This window comes from Pipistrellus kuhlii, unplaced genomic scaffold (genome assembly GCF_014108245.1).
Source record: "Pipistrellus kuhlii isolate mPipKuh1 unplaced genomic scaffold, mPipKuh1.p scaffold_m20_p_29, whole genome shotgun sequence".
NCBI lineage: Eukaryota > Metazoa > Chordata > Mammalia > Chiroptera > Vespertilionidae > Pipistrellus > Pipistrellus kuhlii.
Genome location: NW_023425528.1, coordinates 6,032,701 through 6,056,654, shown reverse-complemented (window position 1 = coordinate 6,056,654; position 23,954 = coordinate 6,032,701). Strand labels below are relative to the sequence as shown.

The window sequence follows — 23,954 nt, the reverse complement described above, 5'->3', positions numbered from 1 at the left end:
GTGGTCAAAGATCCTGCCCCCATGTGGACATAAGATGGTCAACACAAGATGGCCAGCAGGGGAGGGCACTTGGGAGGGACCAGGCCTGCAAGGGAAGGCAGTTGTGGGCGATCAGGCAAGCAGGGAAGGGCAGTTGGGAGGCACCAGGCCTGCGAGGGCAGTTGGGGGCGATCAGGCAAGCGGGGGAGGGCAGTTAGGGGTTACCAGGCCGGCAGAGGAGGGAAGTTGAGGGCAAATGGGCTGGCAGGGGAGCAGTTAGACATCAATCAGGCTGGCATGGGAGTGGTTAGGGGGTGATCAGGCTGGCAGGCAGAAGCGGTTAGGGGCAATCAGGACGACAGGCAGGCAAGTAGTTGGGAGCCAGCAGTTCTAGATTGTGAGAGGGCAGTTGGACATCCCTCGAGGGGTTCCAGATTAGAGAAGGTGCAGGCTGGGCTGAGGAACATACACCCCATGTATAAATTTCATACACCGGGCCTCTAGTTACAAAATATTAGTATTAAATGCTTACAATCTTTTTTTTTTTTTTTTTTTTTTTTTTTTTTTTTTTAATGATTCTTTTGACAATGTGTACAGCAGCAACCATCCTGTCTTTTTCACTTTTGGGGGGCTTCTCTTCATTTCAGAAAATATGACAGTTGTACTTAAGGAACCATCTAAATCATCTTGTGGTGCTAGCTGTTCATTTTTACTGCATTATATGAATGTTGCTCAAAATCTAGACCCCAGCTGATACCTTGAAATGTTTATTTTCTTTGTTAATGGAAATTACTGCACTGGTGCTGGATTCTTTAACGCCAGGAAACTGCCCCCACAAGCAGCTTTGAGACTCTAAGCAAGTCAAAGAAGCCTAAGTGTCATGGGGCACTCCTACACACATTTCAAAAAACCCCCAGTCTAGAATTATACCATTCTAGGAGTTTCAGTTAGGACATCACTCAGCTACAATATAAAAACAATTCTTTTAAATTGGAATCATATTCACAGAACATCTGGGAAGTTCCTCAAAGGAAAAGAAGATTATCCAAATAAATGGAAGAGAAGATGCTGACTTTTATCATAAAACAAAATTCAGTCAGTTTCTATCATGCTAGATAAATCAACAGATGTGCTCTTTACCTTTTAAAAAAAGTCTGGAATCTATCTTTATTCAGTCTTGAAACCAAGACATTCTTAGGTTGTAAGTACAGTTATTTAAATTCCATAACAACTGCCCAGTGTTTATAAACATTTATTTTTTTAATAGATGTCTCATCCACAAAATGTATATTTGGTTAGAAACAGGAATTTTAAGGGTTCAGTGTACTTTAAAAAATGTTACATATCAATGTTTTTTCAATCAAGATACAGTCTATAAATTTATCTTTTATTTTTCTAAGCTTTGCTTTGAGGCACAGGCTAAAAGAAAATCATGATATAAGGGGTCCCGTTCCTCTGTTTTCCTTATTATACTTTTTATAAAACAATATATTACATCCTACTAATATAACAACATGTTAGACAGTATACTCCACTCTCAATACCATATCTTGAAAGGATACACTTTTTAAAAATTAAATTCTTAATTTACAAAAATCTCCAATATTCAAAATCAGAAAAAAGATACCCTAAGATTGAAGTAAAATTACTTTGACATTAAAAATGACTCTATTACAAGCAAAGTGTCAACGTGTACTTCTGCTGTGTTGCTTATCATTTTTAATTGTGTCATCTCCCCATCATGTAAGAAGAACCCTTTGGAGCCATCTACAACTCTTCCCTTTTACCTTACTCCCCACATATAGTCTCATTTTGTTCTATTACTACCATGTCTCTGATATATATCTTTTTATATCCTTCCTGTTACTAATCTAATTCAGGCCTGTAGCATATCTCATTTGGAATTTAAAATTAGTCTCCTAACTGGTCTGTATCTCATCTCTATCCTTTCCATTCCATCCTATATACAAGCAGCCAGAGCCATCCCTAATGACCTTTTTACTCTGCTTAAAATCTTTCAATGGCAATTCAATGCCTTTAAAAAACAACCCTGTCCTTGTCTAACATTTTATCTCCCACTGTCCTCATTAGAACGCAAGTCACACATAGGGTTATTTACAATTTTCTCTCAAACAACATACACTGTTCTTTTCCCTTGCATTTGGCTCAGGAAGTTGTTAGACACACAATGCATATGCTCCCCATATCCTCACTTTTGAATGTTGTGAGTCTTAAATGCCCACAGAGATTTAGCTGCAATGTCAGTTCTCCTCTAAAACCTTTCCCATTCTATCCAACCAGAGCTAATTTCTCTCACTTCCAGTAGTGTTGTTTATATATCCAATGTATCACTTATTACACCCTTTATAGTTCTTTGTGTACATGTTGCTCTCTTGCAAGACTTTAAGCTCATTGAGGGTAGATATTATGTAGTTTCATCTTTGTAGCTCCACAGTACCCAGTGCAGTACCTCGCTCAGAATAAATGTGGGACTGAACTAAATAAGCCTTATTTCAGCCTGACATAATTAAGAAGCAAGACTGTTAGGATTTAAAATAAATTTTATCTTTAATGACAGCTGTGTTATTATAATTGCTGCTTATTTAAAGAAAATACTGAATGCATCTTTCAATCAAGCTTTGAAACTATAGTGACTATTCTAAGTTTGAATTACTTTATTAAGAAAATAATAATGGCAAGAACATTGAAATCTGTAGTAAAATAATGTCAACGAAGAAAGATTTTTTTACAGTAGATTCAGCTGTACAAGTTCAACCAATAAACCACAAAGGCAGTCTTTTTTCCTCTGAATATAAAAAGGGTAATATTAAACATATTGATAAAAACTAGCTAGGAGGCACTGGGTAGAGCCTCCATTCTCAATCAGTAACTGCTCGTTTCTGCAGCTGGATTTGGATCTTCTCGTGGAAGGGCTGAATAGATTGGATCCCACTAAATTTCCAAGTTGGACAAAATCATAACTTGGAAGTGGCCTGACTACTGGCAATTGTAAGCACAGTAAATCCCTTCTCCTTCTGTAACCCCCTCAAGTGTCCTGTGTTCACGACTTTTATACCAGATGTTTTGTTGAAATTAACACATTCCTATCAAATGCATATCAAAAAGACCTCTTTCCTTTCATTGCAACTGAAATTTATTATATTGAACATTCTAAGTATTCTCCAAACCACTTCTTTGTTACAGAATTTTGCATAGTATTTATTACAAGGGGAATGACAATGAAAATTGGGCTCAGAATAGAGTCAGATCCATTCCAGAGCAAATATTCCTACAGTTGGTAATTGTAGACAGGAACTCTTGAAGGCAGTATCTCTCAAAAGAAGTTTTTTGACCTTGCTAAATAAAATGATCAGCATGTCGCAATCCCTGGCCCAAATCTTTCTTGGGAAAAGGGTGAGGTAGTGTTTTGCTTGTCAAATCCAAGTTTTATTTCTATATAAACACCACCTCTTTACATGGTTTCATCCATTAATAGAATCAAGCATAATTAACCAGATATTAATAAATGGAGTAATATGAAGACATGACCTGTGATAGATTGCTCACCTGAAACTTTGGTCACACACACCCCCACCCCAAGATGTTTAGCCATTGCAGAAACATCATTTCTGACAAACCATCACCCACCCAATGTTTTTAAGATCAGGACTGTTCACACAGAAATGGCCATCTCTCCCTTATGAGGATTTAAAAAAAGACTTGGAGACTAGTGCCACTGTGAATAAAATAGCCTTCATGACACAATTCTAATAAGCAGCCTTGTGGCACAAATTGTTTCTAAGCTGTAATTGTGTGCTACAGGTAATATATAGGATGTTAAATATCACCCTCATTTCTTCAGGCTATTTGTTTCTCACACATCTAATTTGTAACATAAGTATATTTAGGTTTTTCCATGGGAGCACATTTTAAAATTTATTTCAACTGTTTCATTTTTATAATAGTAAAACTTAACAGCTGCAACTAGAATATCTAAATATTTTATCTACAGAAAGTCTCCTATAAGATTTAAGTATTACCATTCTTTATTATATGACAACTGATAACTACAATATAAAGCAAGTAATAAGTAAAAAATTATTTGAACTAAAATTGTAAATAGAAAACAAAATATAGATATGTATCACCTTAGGTTACATCTAGGTTCCTAACAATGAAAGTAAATACTGCTTTTGCAAATTATTTTCCTATGATTCACATTTTCAGAGATGCTTTAATCTTCCTTTCTTAGGCCCCTTGCATGGATTCTGGGTCCTAGTAATTTCTTTTATTACCTTACCTGTCCACTAAACAACATACTATAGGAACTCACTCTAATTCAAACATTTATTTTGATCTGTGCCTAATCCACCACAGCTACTTAAGAGATGCAATGACATGAAAATTTTAGCTTAGGTCTTCCAGAGACTACCAATCTAAGTAGGGAAGACAGTCATGCAAAACTGAATACCCTGCAGGCAAAATCAAGCAAGAGCTGTAACAGGTACCAGGAAGCGTGCAATGAGCACACAAAGGAAGAAGCAGTAACTTTGCATGTATGGGGAAATCCTGGGTGAATCCTTTGGGAAACAGAAGAAATCTGTAATGTGAAACTATAGGGCCATGACCATTTACTGGTTTATTTGCTTTGAACATATTCAATTTTCTTTCTGGAAGGTTTTCTTAAAATGAGATACACCTTAGGCAAGAGACAGAACAACAGCAATCAAATCTGACATTCAATTATTTGGCAGAATTTCTGCTCTACCAGGCCTCATTACCCTCTCTTCCCACTTCTTTGGCCTATGATGTAAGCCTGCAAATGTCATTATAAGTGCATTGTTTAGCCTCACTCACATCTCAAAGGCTAAAAATGTTACTAATTTCTGGGCTAGCATTTCCAGCCATTTGTTGGTTTCTCTTCCACTGCATCATTAATTTGCCAGGTTGCCACAATTAATCTCTAGTATGTGGGACTTGAATATGTAAAATGACAAATTTACACTGGCAAAATTCTTTGAAATACTATTAAGAAACATGTGACATGGACAATCAACATTGCTATTAATGCTATAATAATCCACAAGCAGTATATACATGAAAAATTTGAAAGGTAATTTTCCTGCCAAATTTTAAAATATCTATCTTAGAAATAGACTTGCAATAATATAATATTTATTTCAGACAAATAATAGTTTTCAAACTATTGGGGGCAAAAACATGTTTGCATGCCTTTGGTTTTTAAGTTTTTATTACTATTAATATTTGCTTCAAAATTAAAAAAAAGAAAAAGATAATGCACCACTGGCCAGTGTGGTTGAGTTGATTGGGCTTCATCCCAAGTATCAAAAGGTTGCCAGTTCAATTCCAGGTCAGGGCACCTGCCCAAGTTACAGCTCCATGAAAGACAAGGAGGGGGTGGGAGGAGGGAGGAAGGGAATGGAGGCGGAGGGGAGAAGAGAGAGGGCTAGAGAGAGAGCAGAGAGAGAGAGGAGGAGGAGAGAGTAGCAGAGAGCGTATCGAAAGAACGAAAGAGAACAGGAAGAGAAAAAGTATGCGACATAGATAGAAAGCGCAATAAAGAGAACGAGAAAGATAGGACCACCCGCTCCAAGCTCGCTAAATACTCCTCTCCCTTCTCCCTCTCCCCTCCATCTCCCTCTCCCTCTCCCTCTCCCCTCTCCCTCTCCCTCTCCCTCTCCCTCTCTCTCTCTCTCTCTCTCTCTCTCTCTCTCTCTTTTTCTCTAAAATCAGTAATATATAGAAAGTGGCCAGATTATCATGATCTCTGAACACAAAACAATCTGGCCACTCAGTGTATATCCTATATAATAAAAGGCTAATATGCAAATAGGAGCTCAACCAGCAGGCAGGCCAGTCAACCGCCATGTCCCCTCACACTGGCCAGGCTGGCTGAACCCCACCCATGCACGAATTCATACACCAGGCCTCATACACACACACACACACACACACACACACACACACACACGCACTAAGTGGCCAAATTATTATGCGTTCAGAGATCATAATAATCTGGCCACTCGCTGTGTGTGTGTGTGTGTGTGTGTGTGTGTGTGTGTGTATAGCAGCATTTCCCAAAGTGTGGTACGCATACCCCCAGGGGTACGGGAAGAGTTTGGTGGGGGTACGCGTTGCACCAGAGTTAGGTGGGGATATGTACTGCACCGTGCTTAGCTGTGCCTAATTCTACATTCTCATGAGTATGAGGGGTACTCAGCGTTACGAAAATTATAGAAGGGGTACACATATGTCAAAAGTTTGGGAAACACTGGTGTATAGTAATTCAGCCTTAAAAGACTTGTATAAAATTAAAAATGCATTTAAAAATCTTGCCTTACCCAGCCAGTATTGCTCAGTGGTTGAGTGTCAACCTATGAACCAGAAGGTCACGGATCAATTCCTGGTCAGGCATATGGGTTGATCTCCGGTTTGGATCATGCAGGAGGCAGCCAATCAATGATTCTCTCTCATCACCAATGTTTCTATCTCTCTCTCCCTCTTTGAAACCAATAAAACATTTTAAAAATAAAACTCTTGCCTGTTTTTAAAATACTCAGATTCCCAAATCCCAGATTGCAGTAAGAAAGAAACACAATCTAATTTTATTATTTTTTCAAAACCCTACAATTTTAAGAAATCTAAGTATGATAAAATTGACATAATCCATGTTTAAACACATACAATTCCTTCCTGAAATTCCTTTTTTTAAAATTTTAATGAGAAAAATGTCAGCCATGGACACATTTGTCTTTCATTTATATAGGTGCTTCTTGTTTTCTGATGTTCCCCCAAGGAACTTCACAAATTGTAAAAATGTAAACTAAATCAATAAATTTGTTCTAAATTACTTTGAGATTTGAAATTTGTTTCCTTACTTATAATTTCTAAGAGTCAAAATAACTTCTTACTCCCTAAAGTTGTCTCCCTTTTGACTAGTTTTAGAGAAGAACAGGTTTTTATCTACAGTCCCTTTATGGTGAAGCTTTCCCTAAGCTACCCAAAACTCATACAGTAGTCCCATCTTATCCATGAGGAGTATGTTACAGGATGCCCAGTGGATAGTACCAAATCCTATACATAATATGTTTTTCATATACATATACATATGCCTTTTAACTTAAAGGAAGCACTTTATGGATTCTTTTTGGCATATCTGAACTGCCAGCATCAATACTCTTGTGCTTTCGGGCTATTATTCAGTAAAATTGAGGTTACCTGAACACAAGCACTGCCACACCATGAAAGTAATTCTGATTATCTTAGATGGCTACTCAATGACTAACGGGTGGGCAGCATATACGGGGACAAAGGGATGATTCACATTCCAGGTGGAAGGAGTGGGACTACATAAGACTTCATTATGCTACTCAGAACTGCATGCAATTTAAGACTCATTAATTGTTTATTTCTGGAATTTTCCATTTAATATTTTCAGACTGTGGTTGACTATGGGTAACTGAAACTGCCAAAAGCAAAACTGTGGATGGGTGGGGGTGGGGGGGTGTTACTGTAGTAGATTTCAGAGGGTTATGCCTAGACAGAAAGCTAAAGGCTAAAATAGTATTCCATGTAAGCTCACTGGTGTTAAATGCAAATGTTGCGCACTCACATGCATGCGCGCACACGCGCACACACGCGCGCACACGCGCACACACGCGCGCACACGCGCACACACGCGCGCGCGCGCACACACACACACAATATCAAAGTTTGGGGTGCATGTATTCCTGAGGAAATGATTGATTCTAATGGGATCATGGGAATTCAAAACATCAAATGAGACTGAGAGGACAGCTGTGAAGAAAAAAAGTACATGAGGGAGACAATGTGCTGCAGGATTCTAAAAGGAAAGAGAACACAGAGTTGAGTAAGACTGGAATTAATAGAGGGGGTGGGGGTGTAAGGGAAATTTTGGAATAGTTAGGAAACTGAGGACCCAAATTAAAAGTTATTCAATGGTTGGTTGATTGGTTGATTTTCTTGTGTGCTAAGACCAGGAGATATCAGTTGAGTTAGGACATAAAACTATGAGAAGTTTTCAATGGAGGAAAGGGAGTGATGTTACTAGAAGAGAGCAGTATACACAGTGGTTGAGAACACAGACTTTGGAATCAGATAGAGTCAGGTTCAAATTCAAGTGCTGTCATGTATTAACTGTTATTGAGCAAGTTATTTAACTTCTCCAAGTCCTGTTATTTCCTGATTGTAATATAAGTGAAATGTCTTCAACTTTACATAGTTGTTAAAAAGATTAAATGAGATAACATCCTATATAATAAAGGCTAATATGCAGATCGACTGAAAGGCAGAACAACCAGTTGCTATGACACACACTGACCACAAGGGGGATGATGCTCAACACAGAAGCTTCCCCCTAGTGGTCAATGTGTGGCTGGTGAGTGCAGCAGTGGTGACGGGATCCTCTCCTGACTCCAAGGCAGCGCTAAGGATGTCTAATTGTGGAAAGTGGGCCTAAGCCATCAGTTGGACATTCCCTGAGGGCTCCTGGACTGTGAGAGGGCACAGGCCAGGCTGAAGGACACCCCCCCCTGAGTGCACGAATTTCATGCACTAGGCCTCTAGTATAAAATATTTGGACAAGTCTAGCACATACAAAACATGTTATTATTATTATGATTAAGAAATGTAACTAGTAGTATGTTGGGGGCATATTTGAAAAAGGGGGTCAATCTAAGATAAAAATAAACTGTGTGTGTGGGTGTTTCTCTAATACTGATATTCTGTTACTCTTATAGTTTTTGTTGAATAGTTCTAAGGGTATTCTTCATCTTATGGAAATATGCCCAAAACTTAACAGAAGGCAGATAATTTGAGACTTTATACCGCAAAATTATTATTTTATTATTGGGTGCCTTGAAACTATGTGCTTCTTAACATAAAACTAAAATGAATCAATTTATATATACTTATGGATCCCTTCTATTGTGAAAACTGCAGTGACAATCCCAGGCAATGTGAGAAGACCTGTGTTCTAACTCTAGTTCCAGCTCTGTATAATAAAATTTTGGAGGCTACTAAAATATCTAGTACAAGTTATAGCTCAAAATCTATGGACTCTCTGGACCAGCCAATTCCGTAAGTCTAATGTAGGCAGTGAGAGAAGATGTGATGGTATCAGCTTTAATGATTTCAATAATAACCAGATAAAATTGTTTAGGACGAATGGATGGGCATCAGTTATAAAGCTGTGTATTTTACCACTCCTAATCTTTTAAAGACTAAGACATTATGTAAAGGGTAAGTTAAGTCACTAGTGGTTACTGTGGCTTTCTATAAAAAAATAAATAAATGGTTAAATACAGGCAATCTTTGACTCTGGCATTTCAACTAAAACTATGTGGTAAATGGAGTTGTGGCAATGAGTTTAGAGGTGTTTGAAAAGAAATGGCTACTTAACTGGTAGTTGGTTCCAAGTCAGTGGGGATGTTGAGATACAAGTTTCTCTCTCATTTCTTGGGAGAGTATACAAGAGACTAAAGTATCTGATAGGGGTTGGATGACTTCTAAGGATCCCTTCCAGCTCTATGGTCTCATGGTAAGCATCAATTTACATTGTTCTTCTTCAGTCATTTATAGCCCTTATAAGTAGAGTTCAACCTTATGCTAATTTACTTTCTAAAGTATTTTGGATAAGGATCCCTATCCCCTGACTCAGTCTGACTCCAAATGGCCTAAAAATACTCCTCTCACTACCAATCATCATCGGCAACTTCTATAGGTTCAAATACACTGGCAATAAGAAAAGATGACAAACCAAAGCTACAGAAGCAGACAGAAATAGAAGAGAGTAGAAATGGTTGTCAGGATCAAGTAAAGTTACCAGAAAGAGGTGAGACCGGTTTCTGTTTATTTGCTTTGATGATGTGGCTTGGTAAACTACTGCTGAGGGCAATTTCAAAAGGGAGAGACAAACATGTAAAGTTAATCAGTACAATCCAGTGTGTTAAGTGTTATAATAGAGGCCTGAACAAAGTGCTGTGAGAACACAGAGACTGACCAGTTTTGCTGGGAACCATCAGTGAAATGTCATGGAGGAAGTAATGAGCAAGCTGAGTCTTGAAGGATGAGTAGGAGTTGACTGGGTGGAAATGGAGAGAGGTATGGTTATCAGAGAAAAAAAATACATTTAAAGCTAGAGAGACACAAAGACTATATTTGGGAAGTAGTGAATAACTGTGCATAGCTGGAGTGTGAGGTTAAGGCCTTATATGCTGTGCTTCTTAAAAAGGATGGAATTAGGAGGTTGGGAGAGGCAGAGCCAGACAGTGAATGATGGCATTGTAGGACATTGGCTTTACACTCAGGGTGAAATTTAAGTTTTGGAATAACTGGTTTTTACTCTAGACAAGATGGCTAGACATGGAGGGGGGATTCTTCTCTCAAGTATAAGGATTAACAATAATTGAGAGGAGTCTAGTCATGCCAGTAGGTGTGTTTGTGTCCATTTTGGCTAATGGGATAAGTGTGCTGCTCTGAGCAACAATAAAAGCTGAGAATGAAGAGGAAGATGCAACAGTATGGGAGGGCACATATGCTTAGACAAGAGACACACATCTTAAGGAGCTGACATGAGACACAAGAGCATCTCAATAACCATTAATGATAGCTTTAAAATGCATTTAAAAATGTACTATGCCTTAAAAAGTGCAATGGCATTTTAAAAACTTGTAAATTTAACATAATCATCCTTCTATCGCTTAAGTACTTATGAGTCACTACAGCTAAAATCCACTATTATCTGAGATGACTCCCATTCTTAACCACAATTTCTAATGACAGCTGGAAACTCAGGAAAGGGGAACTAATAAACATTTCTTCTCTGAGGCCAGGTATCTAACCAAAAATCTCCCTTTGTTCACAGCAATTTCAGGCCTGTTGAAACCCAACCTATGTTCTCAGTTCCACTGCCATTCCAGAGAGCTCCGCCCCCCCCCCCCAACCCCATTATCATGTTGGCTGTCTTTAGAGGACTTTTGAAAAATAATTAACGTTTTAAAACATTTTCATTTTTTTCTTTTGAATTCAAAGCAATTATTATTGGAATTATTAACTATTTGGTAAGTTTGCTAAGTTTTAGGCACTCTGAATACAGCATACTTCATATGCTGAGATGATGCTGAAGATTTGGGTACGATACTGAATCACCCACATGCTCCTTGAATCAATTGTCTAGAGTTTAGGGTGCAGTCTATGATATGGAGCAAAACAAAGCAAAATGGCCCAAATGGGGATCAGATCCATGATCTCATTAGCAGCAGAGTCTAAAGAGAAGTGTGTGGTTATTTACTGTTCTTTATATGCAACACACATTTCAAAGGTTTAGCGGACTTTTTCAGACCCCTTAGTCAGGGAGCAACAGAAGGTTGTCTTAGTTAGAAGAATGCCTTAGGTTTAAAGCAGCCTGTGGAATTTAAAAGAGATTCTCTTTTCTCCCTTCCTCATTGAAGTAACAATAGCTAGAGCCTTTTAGCCATTTTTTAAATTGGATTGTCTTCCTGGTGTTGAGTTGTATATGTTTTTAACATGTTTTGGAAATTAACACTTTATCACATGTTTCATTGCCAATTATGTTCTCACACATTTTGTTGATGGCTTTTTTTTTCTGTGCATAACCTTTTTAGTTTGATGTAGTCCAATTTTTTCATTTGTTTCCCTTGCCCTATGAGGGGTATTGGCAAAAATATTGCTATAAGAAATGTCTGAGATTTTGCTGCCTATGATTTTTTCTAGAACTGTTATGGTTTCATGACTTACATTTAAGTCTTTTATCCATTTTTAGTTTATTCTGGTGTATTGTGTAAGTTGGTAGTCTAGTATCATTTTTTTCACCTGTCCAACACCATTTATTGAAGGTACCGTCTTTACCCCATTATATGCTCTTGACTACTTTGTCAAATATTAAATATTAATTGAGGGGACTGGGGCTGGGTAGAGGTGGGCAAAGTGGGGGTGAAATTGAGGATTATCTGTAATAGTGTCAACAGTAAAAATAAAAACAAATAAATAAATAAATACAGCTGGAACCTTTTAAATAGCTTTGCGTAACATATGAAAATAGGTGGGTGTAGCAACGGGAAGTTGAGTTCTGGGCAATCCCTTTAATTAAAGCTTCTGAAGAATTTATTTTATGACTTTTTAAATCTCTTTCACTGCTAGCAAGGGCAAAAATGTTGGCATTTTAATATATAATTTAAAAATGAGGGCCCTGGCCTGTGGCTCAGTTGGTTGAGTGTTATCCTGCACACCAAAAGGTCTCCAGTTCAATTCCCAGTCAGGACACAGTCAGGTTTGTGGGTTCAATGCCAGGCTGAAGTGTATGCAAGAGGCAACTGATTTGATGTTTCTATTCACATCAATGTTTCTCTCTCTCTCCCTCTCCCTTCTTTCTCTAAAATTAATAAAAACATAGGTGTTGTTGTTGTGTGTGTGTGTGTGTGTGTTTTTTAATGAGAGTTAAAAATATTAGACAAGAACATGCTAATCTAGTTTGAATGATGAAACCAATAGTTTCAATGTTACAGGATACTTCTCTGAGCTGAAGTAAAATTGAAAATTTTTCTGAACATTAGACTAACTGTAAATCTATATTTTATTAATCTAATGTATTTTCACTTTTAAGTTTTAAACTACTGATAATGCATTTTGATATTAATAATTAGAACTTCATTCTCAATAGAATGTATTAGATACCATTTTCATCTTTAAATTTCTTAGCACCTATAAAATTCTTATTGCAATAGAACTTTTTTAAAAGCTACCATTTGTCCATGTCTATTTTATTTGTTATATAAGTCTGGATTTTTCAATTCCTTTTCTTAACAAACAGCTCAGATAATGTAGCTCTTGGGGACAAGCCTTTTATAGTGAATGCTTGTTCTTTACTTAAAATGTTAGAGAGAATGTAAAAAACAAACAAACCAGAAGTTGTTTCTAAGATAAATATATTTATAACACAAGATAAAGAGTTAACAACAATTAATTGTTTAACTGTTAAAGAACACTAAATTTTTATCAATAATGAAATGGAATTTTTCCCAGTGTCCTACTTTGAGTGTTTACATTTGAGGTAGTATGAAGTTTGAGGAAGAGCAAAGATCATAGAGAAGGGCTTTGTTTCTTTGGCTTTTAAGGAAATCTTTAAAAAATATTTTCTCATGCTCCTAAAGTAACTAAATATCTAATATTAAATTGCTGCACAACACTTCAACATTAACTTATCCTAAAGTACTTAAATTACTCGCCACATTGTCCTCTAAAAGTGGTTAAGAGCATATTATTTGCATGTTTTAAACAGGAATAATTGGCTTGAGCATTCATTGGCTTAAGTATTCTTCTAGAATACTAAGACACAAATCTCTGCTCTTATTCTTTCAGATCCTAATGACTCAAATACTTTAGACACTTATATGTAAATGCTCAGAAAAAAGTAAATATACCATTAAATGCCTACAATTTGATTTTAGACCACACTAATATAATAATGATTTCATTTAATATTTGTATTCTAATTTATTTTCACCACTTCAGTCTTTCCTCTGAAAAAAATGAAAAACATCTCAAGCAACAATTCTTAGGGGAAAAAAGGCAGATATTAGTTTACTGAACTGAAACAAAATATGAAATTCACTTTAATTGAACATTAGGAAAGCGAAATCTAAACTATTTTTTTTTCTTTTAAAAATTTTTTTTTATTGATTATTTTTCAGGGCTATAATACAACTGGTCTAGCTACTCTTTGGTGAAGTGTGTGTGTGTGCGTGTGTGTGTGTGTACACAATCTTTTAAGTGTACTCTATGTCTGAGGTTTTCATTTTTTTTTCACAGCAAATTCATTTTCCCCTTCAAATATTTGTTAGCAATCTCTCAAAATACTGAACACTTTGTATATGGCAGTTTGATAATAAAATTTATAAATATGCTACTAATTTTGGACTTTTTTGTCCATGTAGGATAAAAACAAGCCAAAAAGTTATACAGAGTATTTTGCTTTTACTCAGAGTGAACTATGAATGGACTAAAATAATTTCATAAATTGCTTTACATATATTTCTGCATTTAAAAAAGATATTTGTGCCAAAACCGGTTTGGCTCAGTGGATAGAGCATCAGCCTGTGGACTGAAAGGTCCCAGGTTCGATTCCAGTTAGGGGCATGTGACTTGGTTGCAGGCACATCCCCAGTAGGGGGTGTGCAAGAGGCAGCTGATTGATGTTTCTCTCCCAACGATGTTTCTAACTCTCTATCCCTCTCTCTTCCTCTCTGTAAAAAACACACAACAAAAACCAATAAAAAAAGATGCTTGTATTTTTAAAGATATTTTTATTGATTTCAGAGAGGAAGGGAGAGGGATAGAGAAATAGAAACATCAATGATGAGAGAGAATCATTCATTGGCTGTCCACAACTCCAGCATGTGCCTGCAACCCTAATATGTGCCCTTGGCCGGAATCAAACCTGGAACCCTTTAGTCCACAGGCCGACACTCTATCCACCGAACCAAACCAGATAGGGCTATTTCTGCTTTTATTACAAGATGTAGAGTATCTGTTCATCCAGTATCATCATCACCTCCTCTGCCTCTTTGGCAAAAAAATCACTTCCTACCTAGGATTATAATTATTGTTTTCTTTTTTAAGTCTTATGTTTTGAATTTTTCATCTTTATTTTTCTTTTTTAGGATTATAATTATTTATATAACTTTATCTCTCTCCTACTATATTATAAATTCTTGAGGCAAAATTTAGATGAGATTTGCAGGATGAATATTTAAACATGATTAAAGGGGGAAAGTTGCAGCCTCCAATGAGAAAAATGGTAAAGTTTAGTTAGATATAAGAATGGAGTCAATTTCTTGTAGTTTACCCTCTCCTTATGAACCAAGAGCAAAAGCCCATTTTCGGCTTCTACTATACCTTCACTTGTTTACAAATGGCCTTTTCTGCCTTTCTACAAAAACATTGTGCCTGTAGCGCTTGATCAAAGCAGCATAGGGACTTCAACTGGAGACTCTGAATATCTGAAACATGTGATGAGGAATTAGAATTTGATATATTCACTATACTTAATTCCTATGGCAATCAGTGCTATATGAATCAGATCATTCTTTATAACTCAGGAACTATTATCCATAAAGGGAATGTTTCTTACTCGTTAGTCATTCTTTCCACATCCTGCTGGCTATTTTCTGGCCACCCCTCTTCACATTAGCTCAACCAGAGATAATGAAGGATTGCATTAAACTAGCAGCTAAAATGAAAATTCTAGAGTTCCACAAGTTATATTTAACTGTCCTATCTTATCCTATGGATAATTTTGAGTGAAGGGTATATAACAATCTAGGTTCCAAGCTATATCTTAAATTAAATGCTTATAAAATCTGACAAACAGTTTCTCATTTGGTAGTTTATACACTGCAACTAACAAGTTAGGTATAAGTTTTAGTAAGCAGACCATCTTCTCTTTTGTAAAAAGGCAACAATATGTAGACTGTAAACTAAGCTAATTAATTTGCATAGTGTTTTTGATACAGCTAATTTATTTCTTTAAAAAGCATATTTTAGCCAGGAATATTGTCACAGCCACTTGCCAAAAATCATCTGGCCTTAACATCTCCAAAATGAGCTTTCATGACAATAGTGTACAGTCAGAAGTGACTCATGTACAGCTTTTCTTTTCATAAGAAAAATCAATATGGGTGATGCTACTGTGAGAACTGATATTAAATTTGGTAGTGGGGGGACTTTTTTACAATGAGCCAAGTTTAGTTACCTAAAATAACCCTATATAATAAAATCCTAATATACAAATCGATGGAACAAGGGAACAGCTGGTCACTATGACAGGTACTGACCACCAAGGGGAAGATGCTCAACACAGGAGTTCCCCCCTGGTGGTCAGTGCACTCCCACAGGGGGAGTGCTGCTCAGCCAGAAGCAGGGCTCATGGCTGGTGAGCAGCGCTAAAGGAGAAGGCCTAAGCCGGCAGGCAGACACCCCCTGAGGGGTCTGAGGGACCCCTCCTCCTCCCACCCACCCCCTTACACGAATGTCATGCACCGGGCCTCTAGTAAAGAATAATAATGATCACAAAATAGTCTACCCAAAGGGGGAGGGAATATAAATTACACTGCTTACAATGGTTTTAAACGCATAGTGCTTTAGAAAAGTGACAGATTATAACACCAAAATATAAAAGCAATGTGTTCTACAACAAATTTATAATCACTTAGAAATACCAATCTAGCCAGGACCTATTAGCTATTTCTACTACCTCAAGAAGACTAATAGTAAGTAAACAGATGTAACATGCAATCAATCTCAATCTCTCTCTCTCTCTCTCTCTCTCTCTCTCTCTCTCTCTGTCTCATCTCTCTATCTCACAAACACCTCACTCACACAAAACAAAACAAAACTCAAAAACAAAACATATCATATTTTATGTGGTCACACTGTTTCCTAGAAAGGAACAAACTTCCATTGCTAATTTTTCAGAATTAAGCAGTTCAACAAAGTAGCATATCAAGCTCTAGACACCTCCCACACCTGCATAATTATTTCATTGTAAAGAGCTCCAAGTGCAATAAAGTAAACTAGAAGAAAGTCTTTTAAGTTTGAGGATAGACCACACTTTTCTTTTATGAAATAAGAACATATTAATCACTTATATGTGTTATAATCACTTAGAATCCACATTCCTTTTACGAAATAAGAACCCATCTACTAACAACTTATATATGATTTTCATTCTTGAAAAATTACTACCAACTTGAATTTTCACAAAGAAATAAATCTACACTTTTGTGAACAATTTATTGGCCAACAATTTTAAGGAATATTCTTTGTGACTTTTGTGTTCATCTGTATGAGTTTTAATTCACTTATCTATAAAAGTATATAATCTAAGTAAGGAATGAAATAAATTGTCTATGTTTTTTTTAACATGAAAAGCCGTAAATGCAAATAGCTTGATAAATTCTAGGAATCATTCTTCTTCAACTGGGACGAAGAATATTTCTACTTTGAAGTTTTGACTACTAATAGTTGTGGAGTTTAATTTGTCACCATGGATAAACTTCTATCAATAATTCTGAGTTCTCCTTCCTGCTTCTTACTAGTATTTGCTATAATCTTTCCTGCTTTTACACAGTCTCCAAGGACAAGGAAAGAATGGTCTATTTCATAGTTCCATGTTATAAATCTTTTTACAAAGTTTTCCTGCAGAAACTATGCATTTTTACAATGGGTAGTAAATCTTCAGCCTATTTATACAGTTTTACTTCAATCTAAAATAAAAAATTCAACCAAGAGAACATACACATTGACTATGATAAAAGTTTTAATTTTAAAACAGTATGTTTATAAATAAAAACTTAAACTATGAGAGGCAGTTTATTTTAAAAGTAGCTGTTCATTTTTTTATATTTAGGTTTCAGGGATTAAGGGACCACAAACAAACTAGATCATTGTCTTCTATAAAATGGTTAGCTTTTTAAAAGAAAAAAAAAAGGGTACTTGTCAAGGCGGGGGGGGGGGGGGGGGGGGGGGGGGTGTGTGAGGGGTGGGAGGGGGGGAGTAAGAGATCAACCAAAGGACTTCTATGCATGCATATTAGCATAACACAAATGGGCACAGACACTGGGAGACGGGGGGGGGGGGGGGGGGGGGGGGGGGGGGGGGGGGGGGGGCTTGTTTGTCCTGGGGAGTGGGAATGGCCTGGGAAGTGTCGATGAGGGAAAAAGGGGACATATGTATGTAATACTTTAAACAATAATAAAAAACATCTGCTAAGTAGAAAATACAACTGATAATTGTCTAGCAGACACAAAGAGAAGTTTTAAAAATCATAGTTAATAGGGGGGAAAAACATCACAAATTAAAACAAAACACAAACAATTTCATATGTATTGTTTAAAGTTTCTTTTAAAAATCAATCATAAGATGGTAATATTAGGGGTAATTGGGTAGCAGATATAAGGGAATTCTATGTACCATTTTTGCAGCTTTTCTGTAATTCTAAAATTAGTTTATTGATCTTTTTCTCTATTCCTGCATCAATTCCACACTCTTAAACCCTGTAATATTATAATAAAATTTGATATTTGGAAAATTAAAGTACTCAAACAAGTATTTGTATACATGTGTTCACAGCAATATTACTTTCAATTGCCAAAAATTGGAAGCCACTCAAGTGTCCATATATGGATGAATGGATCAACAAAATGTGGTAGATACATTCAATGGAATATTATTCAGCCTTAAAAGGAAAGGAAATTCTTACACATTCTACAACATGGATGAACCTTGAAGACATTATGCTAAATGAAATAAGCCAGTTACAAAAGGACAAATATTGTATATGAGGTACCTAGAAGAGTTATAGTCATAGAGACAGAAAGTAGAATGAAAGTTGTCAACGCTGTGGGAGGGGGAAATGGGGGGTTAGTGTTTAGTGGATATAGAATTTCAGTTGAGGAAGATGAAAAAGTTCTAGAGATGAATGGTGATGATGATGATGCACATCAAAGAAACTTAAGTGCATAGAACTATACAATTAAAATTGGTTAAAATGATAAATTTTATGTTATGTATACTTTATAATAAAATAAGGTTACAGCTGAGTAATATTCTGAAAAATGAACAGCAGTCTAATCACAGTTGCAGATAGTAAAAAAAAAACAGATTTTTAAAAAGATACCTGTACCTATGGAGTCTTTAATTTCATTATTTTTCATTTTGCTTTCTCCTTCCTTTTTATCCCCAGCCGCTAAATTCATTTTATTCTATTTGTAAATTTTGTGATTTAAGGGTTTTTAAGATTGAAAGGATAGACTACAAGAATCATCAATCATCATGTTAAGAAAAAGAGTATTCTTCTTGGAGTCTAGTCCATTATTTACATGTAGCCAAAGAACACAATTTCATACTATATAGTATTACGCTTTTGTAATAAGCGTTATCCTTTTCTACAATATCAATCCAAGTGAATTTTCTTCTGACTACTCTATACAAACCCAAGTTATATGCTTTTTATAATCCCATCTATGGATTTCCTAAAATCTAAAATCTAATAAAATTTTAATCTTAACTCTTAACTAGAATTTTTAAAGAATTATTGATCCAAGATTTATATAATTATAGTAATCTGCTTTCAAGTTTATCTTTTTCATGAAGCTGCAAAATATATATTCTTAGAAAAATATATATTGTCTCATCTTAAATGTAGTAGTTAAGAGCTTAGACTTTGCAGTGAGATGGCCTGATTTGAATCCCAGTTCTACCACTTAATACTTACTATGTGTAAATGAGTAAAATATTTAAATTCTATACATCTTAGTTTCTAGAAGGAAAGGAAAGTGGGGAGATGTAGAAGCAGGTAAAGGAGAATAAATGGTAATGGAAGGAGACCTGACTTGGAGTGTACCCTTGGAACCTATATAATTTTGTTATATAACCTGTTAATCCAATAAATTCAATAAATTCAAGCTAAGAGTTGTTGTGAGAAACATGCATATAAAGCTCCTTTGCAGTGTCTGACATTTAGTAAGGTTCTTAATAAATGGAAGCGATTAACAACAATAATCATAACAACAGTAACAACAGCAACAGCATGTAGAAATAATATGTGCCCTATTGGACTGAAAGAAATACTGTAACTTTTAAAAATTATGCCACAATTTTGATTCTGAAATGAAAAAAGGAGCAACTGCATATTATAAGACTTGTTTTCTTTTGTTCTCTTCTAAATAACTTCTTATCATCATATTAAGAAAAAGAAATTAAACAAAACAAAAATAAGAAGACCAGGTATGTATCAATATATGTACACACACACACACACACACACACACACACTCACACACACGTCTAATATGATATATACAATTTCAAGAAGTTATATAAAAACATGAGGAACAAGTTGAAAAGTAAACAGGAAGAGACATACATAGACTAAAATGAGGGTAATCATGTATACAAATGTAGAAAATTTTCAAGTTCAACTATTTGAACAATTCAGTTACAATATTATAATATATATATATATATATATATATATATATATATATATATATACACACCCCCCACACACACACACACACACACACACACTGTAATTCTTCTGGTAATTACCCTTGGAGACAGATCCACAAGTCCAGCAAAGTTGGATATTTTCATACTTATCAATTTAGGCCAAAAAAACCCACAAAACATCCACCCATATTTTCTTTAAATAAAACCGAATTGCTACTACAGTTACAACTACTAATAAAAACTTATAAAGTATAATATTTTATACTGGGATTTCTGGCATATTTCATTAGAAAGTACTAGAGTTTCCATACTATCAAAGCAGACTCCCCAACCACAAAGAAAAAGAAAAAAAAATAAAACAGAATGAATGTATCTGAAAATATATTCCTTAGAACACTAATGGCATAAGATATTGAAGAGGAAGGAGGAAAGGGTTCAATAGTAAAATAAATAAATAAATAAATAAATAAATAAATAAATAAATAAAAGCTGAAGTCTGGGAAGTCTCTCAGTCTCTCTCAGTCTCTCTCTCTCTCCCTCTCTCTCTCTCTCTCTCTCTCTCTCTCTCTCTCTCTCTCTCTCTCAGAAATGAACAATACTGTGAGCATAAAAGGTTCTGCAAAGTCCTGCAGGGAGCAGGTCTATTTAAATTTGTTTAACCAGTGCTTCCAAAATATATTTGGCCATAGAATCCTTTTCTTCAGGCAATACCAAGGAACCAGTCAGTGTTCCTAATAACAAATTATATTAGGAAATGCATAATAAATTGCCTTGATTAGCTATTAAAAGTATAATTTCATATGCACCTGTCCCAAAGACATGGTCACAGGCAGAATCTGCTTAAGTCTCCAACTCATTTTAAGACTTGAGCAAATTCTGCCAATAAATTCAATAAATTAAAAAAAAAATAGTTCATGGTATTTCACATCAGGGGAAAAACTAACATCCCTAGACTAGCATTTAGACTATCTTTAGCAAGTTGTACTTATTTTTTTTCTTTTTTCTGGGCTTCATTACAAGCTAGGAAAATTCTGTAGCTCTGAGCTCCACCTTCAAATAAAAGAACACTAAGCTCAGTTACCAGATTTTATCAACTGGTGTTATGAGCTGCATTTATGTGATTCTACAATAAATAATGAATGTTCCACAGCCTTAATCCTGAAGCAAAATAGTGCTTGATTATTACTTCATTCCCCTAAGATCTCTCTAACATCCCTATTTTGCACATAGCACAAAATACATACAGCAATTACTACTTTATCCACTGGAGGTTAAGCAACTTGCCTTAAGTACCAATAGTCAGGAGAGACCAATTTCTTGTTGGACAGACACTTGTACATATTACAACTATAGAAATTATATTAATTAATCGCTCTGAAATATAAACAAAAACAGGAAATTCCTTTACTAATAGCTTATTATTTAAGGAATTTTCTTCTTTTGAAATAATTTTGGAACACAATTTGCTAGAAATCAAAACTTGAAACTAAAAAAATCAGTTGGCAAGCTAGATAGCTTTTGGTGAGTTGAAAAAATTAAGAACCAAGTCCTAAAAACTGTAATGAGGCATTCATTACTTTGTTTTTGCATTAGATTTGTTTCATCTAACGCAAAGACAAAGTAATGAATGTTGCAATTAATTCTGGATAAAGTGTGAATGTGAATGATTATGCTGCCAGGCTATGGTATCATTTTATTCCTAGGTTACTGGTTCCATTTAAAAATACATAAAAGTATAACAAAATGTGCAAGATGAAGTAGGCATCAATACTTTATAAAAAGTCTAACAGAAGATACAATGACTAAAATTGTGGAAATAATACATTTTGGTAACATATGGACATTTGGTCATTGATTTGAAAACAAAACAAAATAATCTGGTATTGAAAGAAAAGAAACACTTTAAAACATCTATGATAGAATACATGTAATCACAGTATTTTATATTATGATAATATACATCAATAACATTTTACCAGAGATATGGCAAATGGTCGAAGAAAAATATTGAACATGAAAAGAGTCAAGAATATTGACAATTCAGTAAAGGGAAATGAATTAAATAATCAGGTTCAAGTTTTGTAAGTTGTTGGTTGTTTTTTTTTTTTAATGTAGAAACAGAGGTAACAAAAATTGGTCTTCACCTGGTAAGTGTGTACTCCCTGAGTCCTGAATGCAAATTCATGGCAGAAAAAGTACCTATGCATCCACGCAATCTTTTGTCTCGACCAATCTTCCACGTTACAAACAGTGGGCTGTAATGGAAGATAAAAACAGGGTAAATCAATCAATTCGACTTAAGTATTTATTGAGCATTTTCTATATGCAAAGTTAGATGCCTGAGATATAAAGACCAAATGACAAAACCAAATAAAACTGCATTTAGCAATAATTACAGCTACAATATATTGAGCATACCCTATGTTAGGCAGCACAATAAATGTTTTAAACAAATCATCTGTTAGCCTCATCAACGCCTCTAAGAGGCTAGTGCTATTACTAACATTTCTATTTTAGGTATGAGGCAGTCTGACAGTTCATACATGAAGTAGGAACTCCAACCTGAACAATCCTGACCATAGGACCTTAACAATAATTTCCAAAATGCCATCCTAACTGACTGCCTGATTCCTCATTTAAATGTCAAGTTACTGGTTGATTCATAAGTCTAGTTTAAAAAATCTTGGGGTAAATCACCAATTTTAATAAATACTTAACTGAATATATTGGGACAAAACACTGTAAAAGGTGCTAAAGGAAATACAAAGTTGCCTAAAACATAGTTGTTGCTCTCTAGGAGCCAGTACAGAAGGCAAGCATGTTCATAGTAAACTGCTATAAATTAAGTTACTGGGATAGAAGAAAATTTCATTAAACTTGATCATCTTCAGCTTGGTTTATAAAAATGAGTAAGGTTTGGAGATGAAGGACAACAGCAAACATTAACAGTAATTCTTTGAAACCAGAAAATTTAATTTAAATTTTAGATAAAATTATTGCCAATAAGTATGATCTCTCAAGCATCAACTACAAAATGACTGGTATAAACAGTAATATAATTATATAGTTTTAAATGAAGTTTAATATAGTAAATGTTTGGATTCTGTAGCAAACCACTGACAGCCTCACTTATTGGTTAAGTCTAAAAGCAATGATTTTCATCAGAAGCTACTTTATATGTTTTATGAAATAAATTAATTTACACACATTAGGACATTTTGTAAAATAATAAACACCTATAGTTGGGGATGGCTCATGTTAATATGAGCAATAACAGTATTGTTAGTATCATGTAATAGATTTCAACTTCCTAAAAATTTAAATTTTAGGGGAACATACCATATGTCACTTTTGTGATAATGTGCTGTTGAGTTGGAGAACACATTATTTATTTAAAGTAGCCTCTAGTGTAGGGGTGTCGAACTCAATCAGAGAAGGGGCCAAAATCTAAAATCCAGCCTAAATCGCGGGCCGAATGGTTTACTGAACAGTCATAAACTGTCATTGTGATGGAAACGCAGCGGAGTGCAGTGATGACAGCGCGGTGCGGGCCACATTGCAAGGCCTGGCGGGATGGATTTGGCCCGTGGGCCTTGTGTTTGACACATGTGCTCTAGTGAGTCAGCAGAGGTTGAATAGATATCTTGTTGAAGCACCTCAATTACCCATCTCAAACATTTAAATTGTGCTGAGTTCTCTAGCCAGGCTAATGAAGAAACAAAGAGAGAGGACTCAAATAAACAAAATCAGAAACGAAAGAGGTGAAATAACAACAGACCTGGTCGAAATACAAAGGATTGTTACAAAATACTATGAACAACTCTATTCCAACAAACTGAACAACCTGGAGGAAATGGACATATTCCTAGAAAAATACAACCTTCCAAAACTCAATCAGGAAGAAT

General features: G+C 35.5%; 1 protein-coding gene across 3 annotated transcripts in view; it reads right to left on the bottom strand.

Annotated features, from left to right (window-relative positions):
• The window catches only part of AMMECR1 (AMMECR nuclear protein 1), a 147,599-nt gene that overhangs the window by 65,653 nt on the left and 57,992 nt on the right, over positions 1–23,954 (bottom strand). For all 3 annotated transcript variants that reach the window (XR_004990825.2, XM_036454479.2, XM_036454480.2), the window contains exon 2: positions 22,194–22,304. Coding sequence is in view for 2 of the 3 variants with exons in the window: in XM_036454479.2 (XP_036310372.1) it covers positions 22,194–22,304 (111 nt within the window). In the remaining variant the exon portion in view is untranslated. The remainder of the gene's footprint in view (positions 1–22,193; positions 22,305–23,954) is intronic.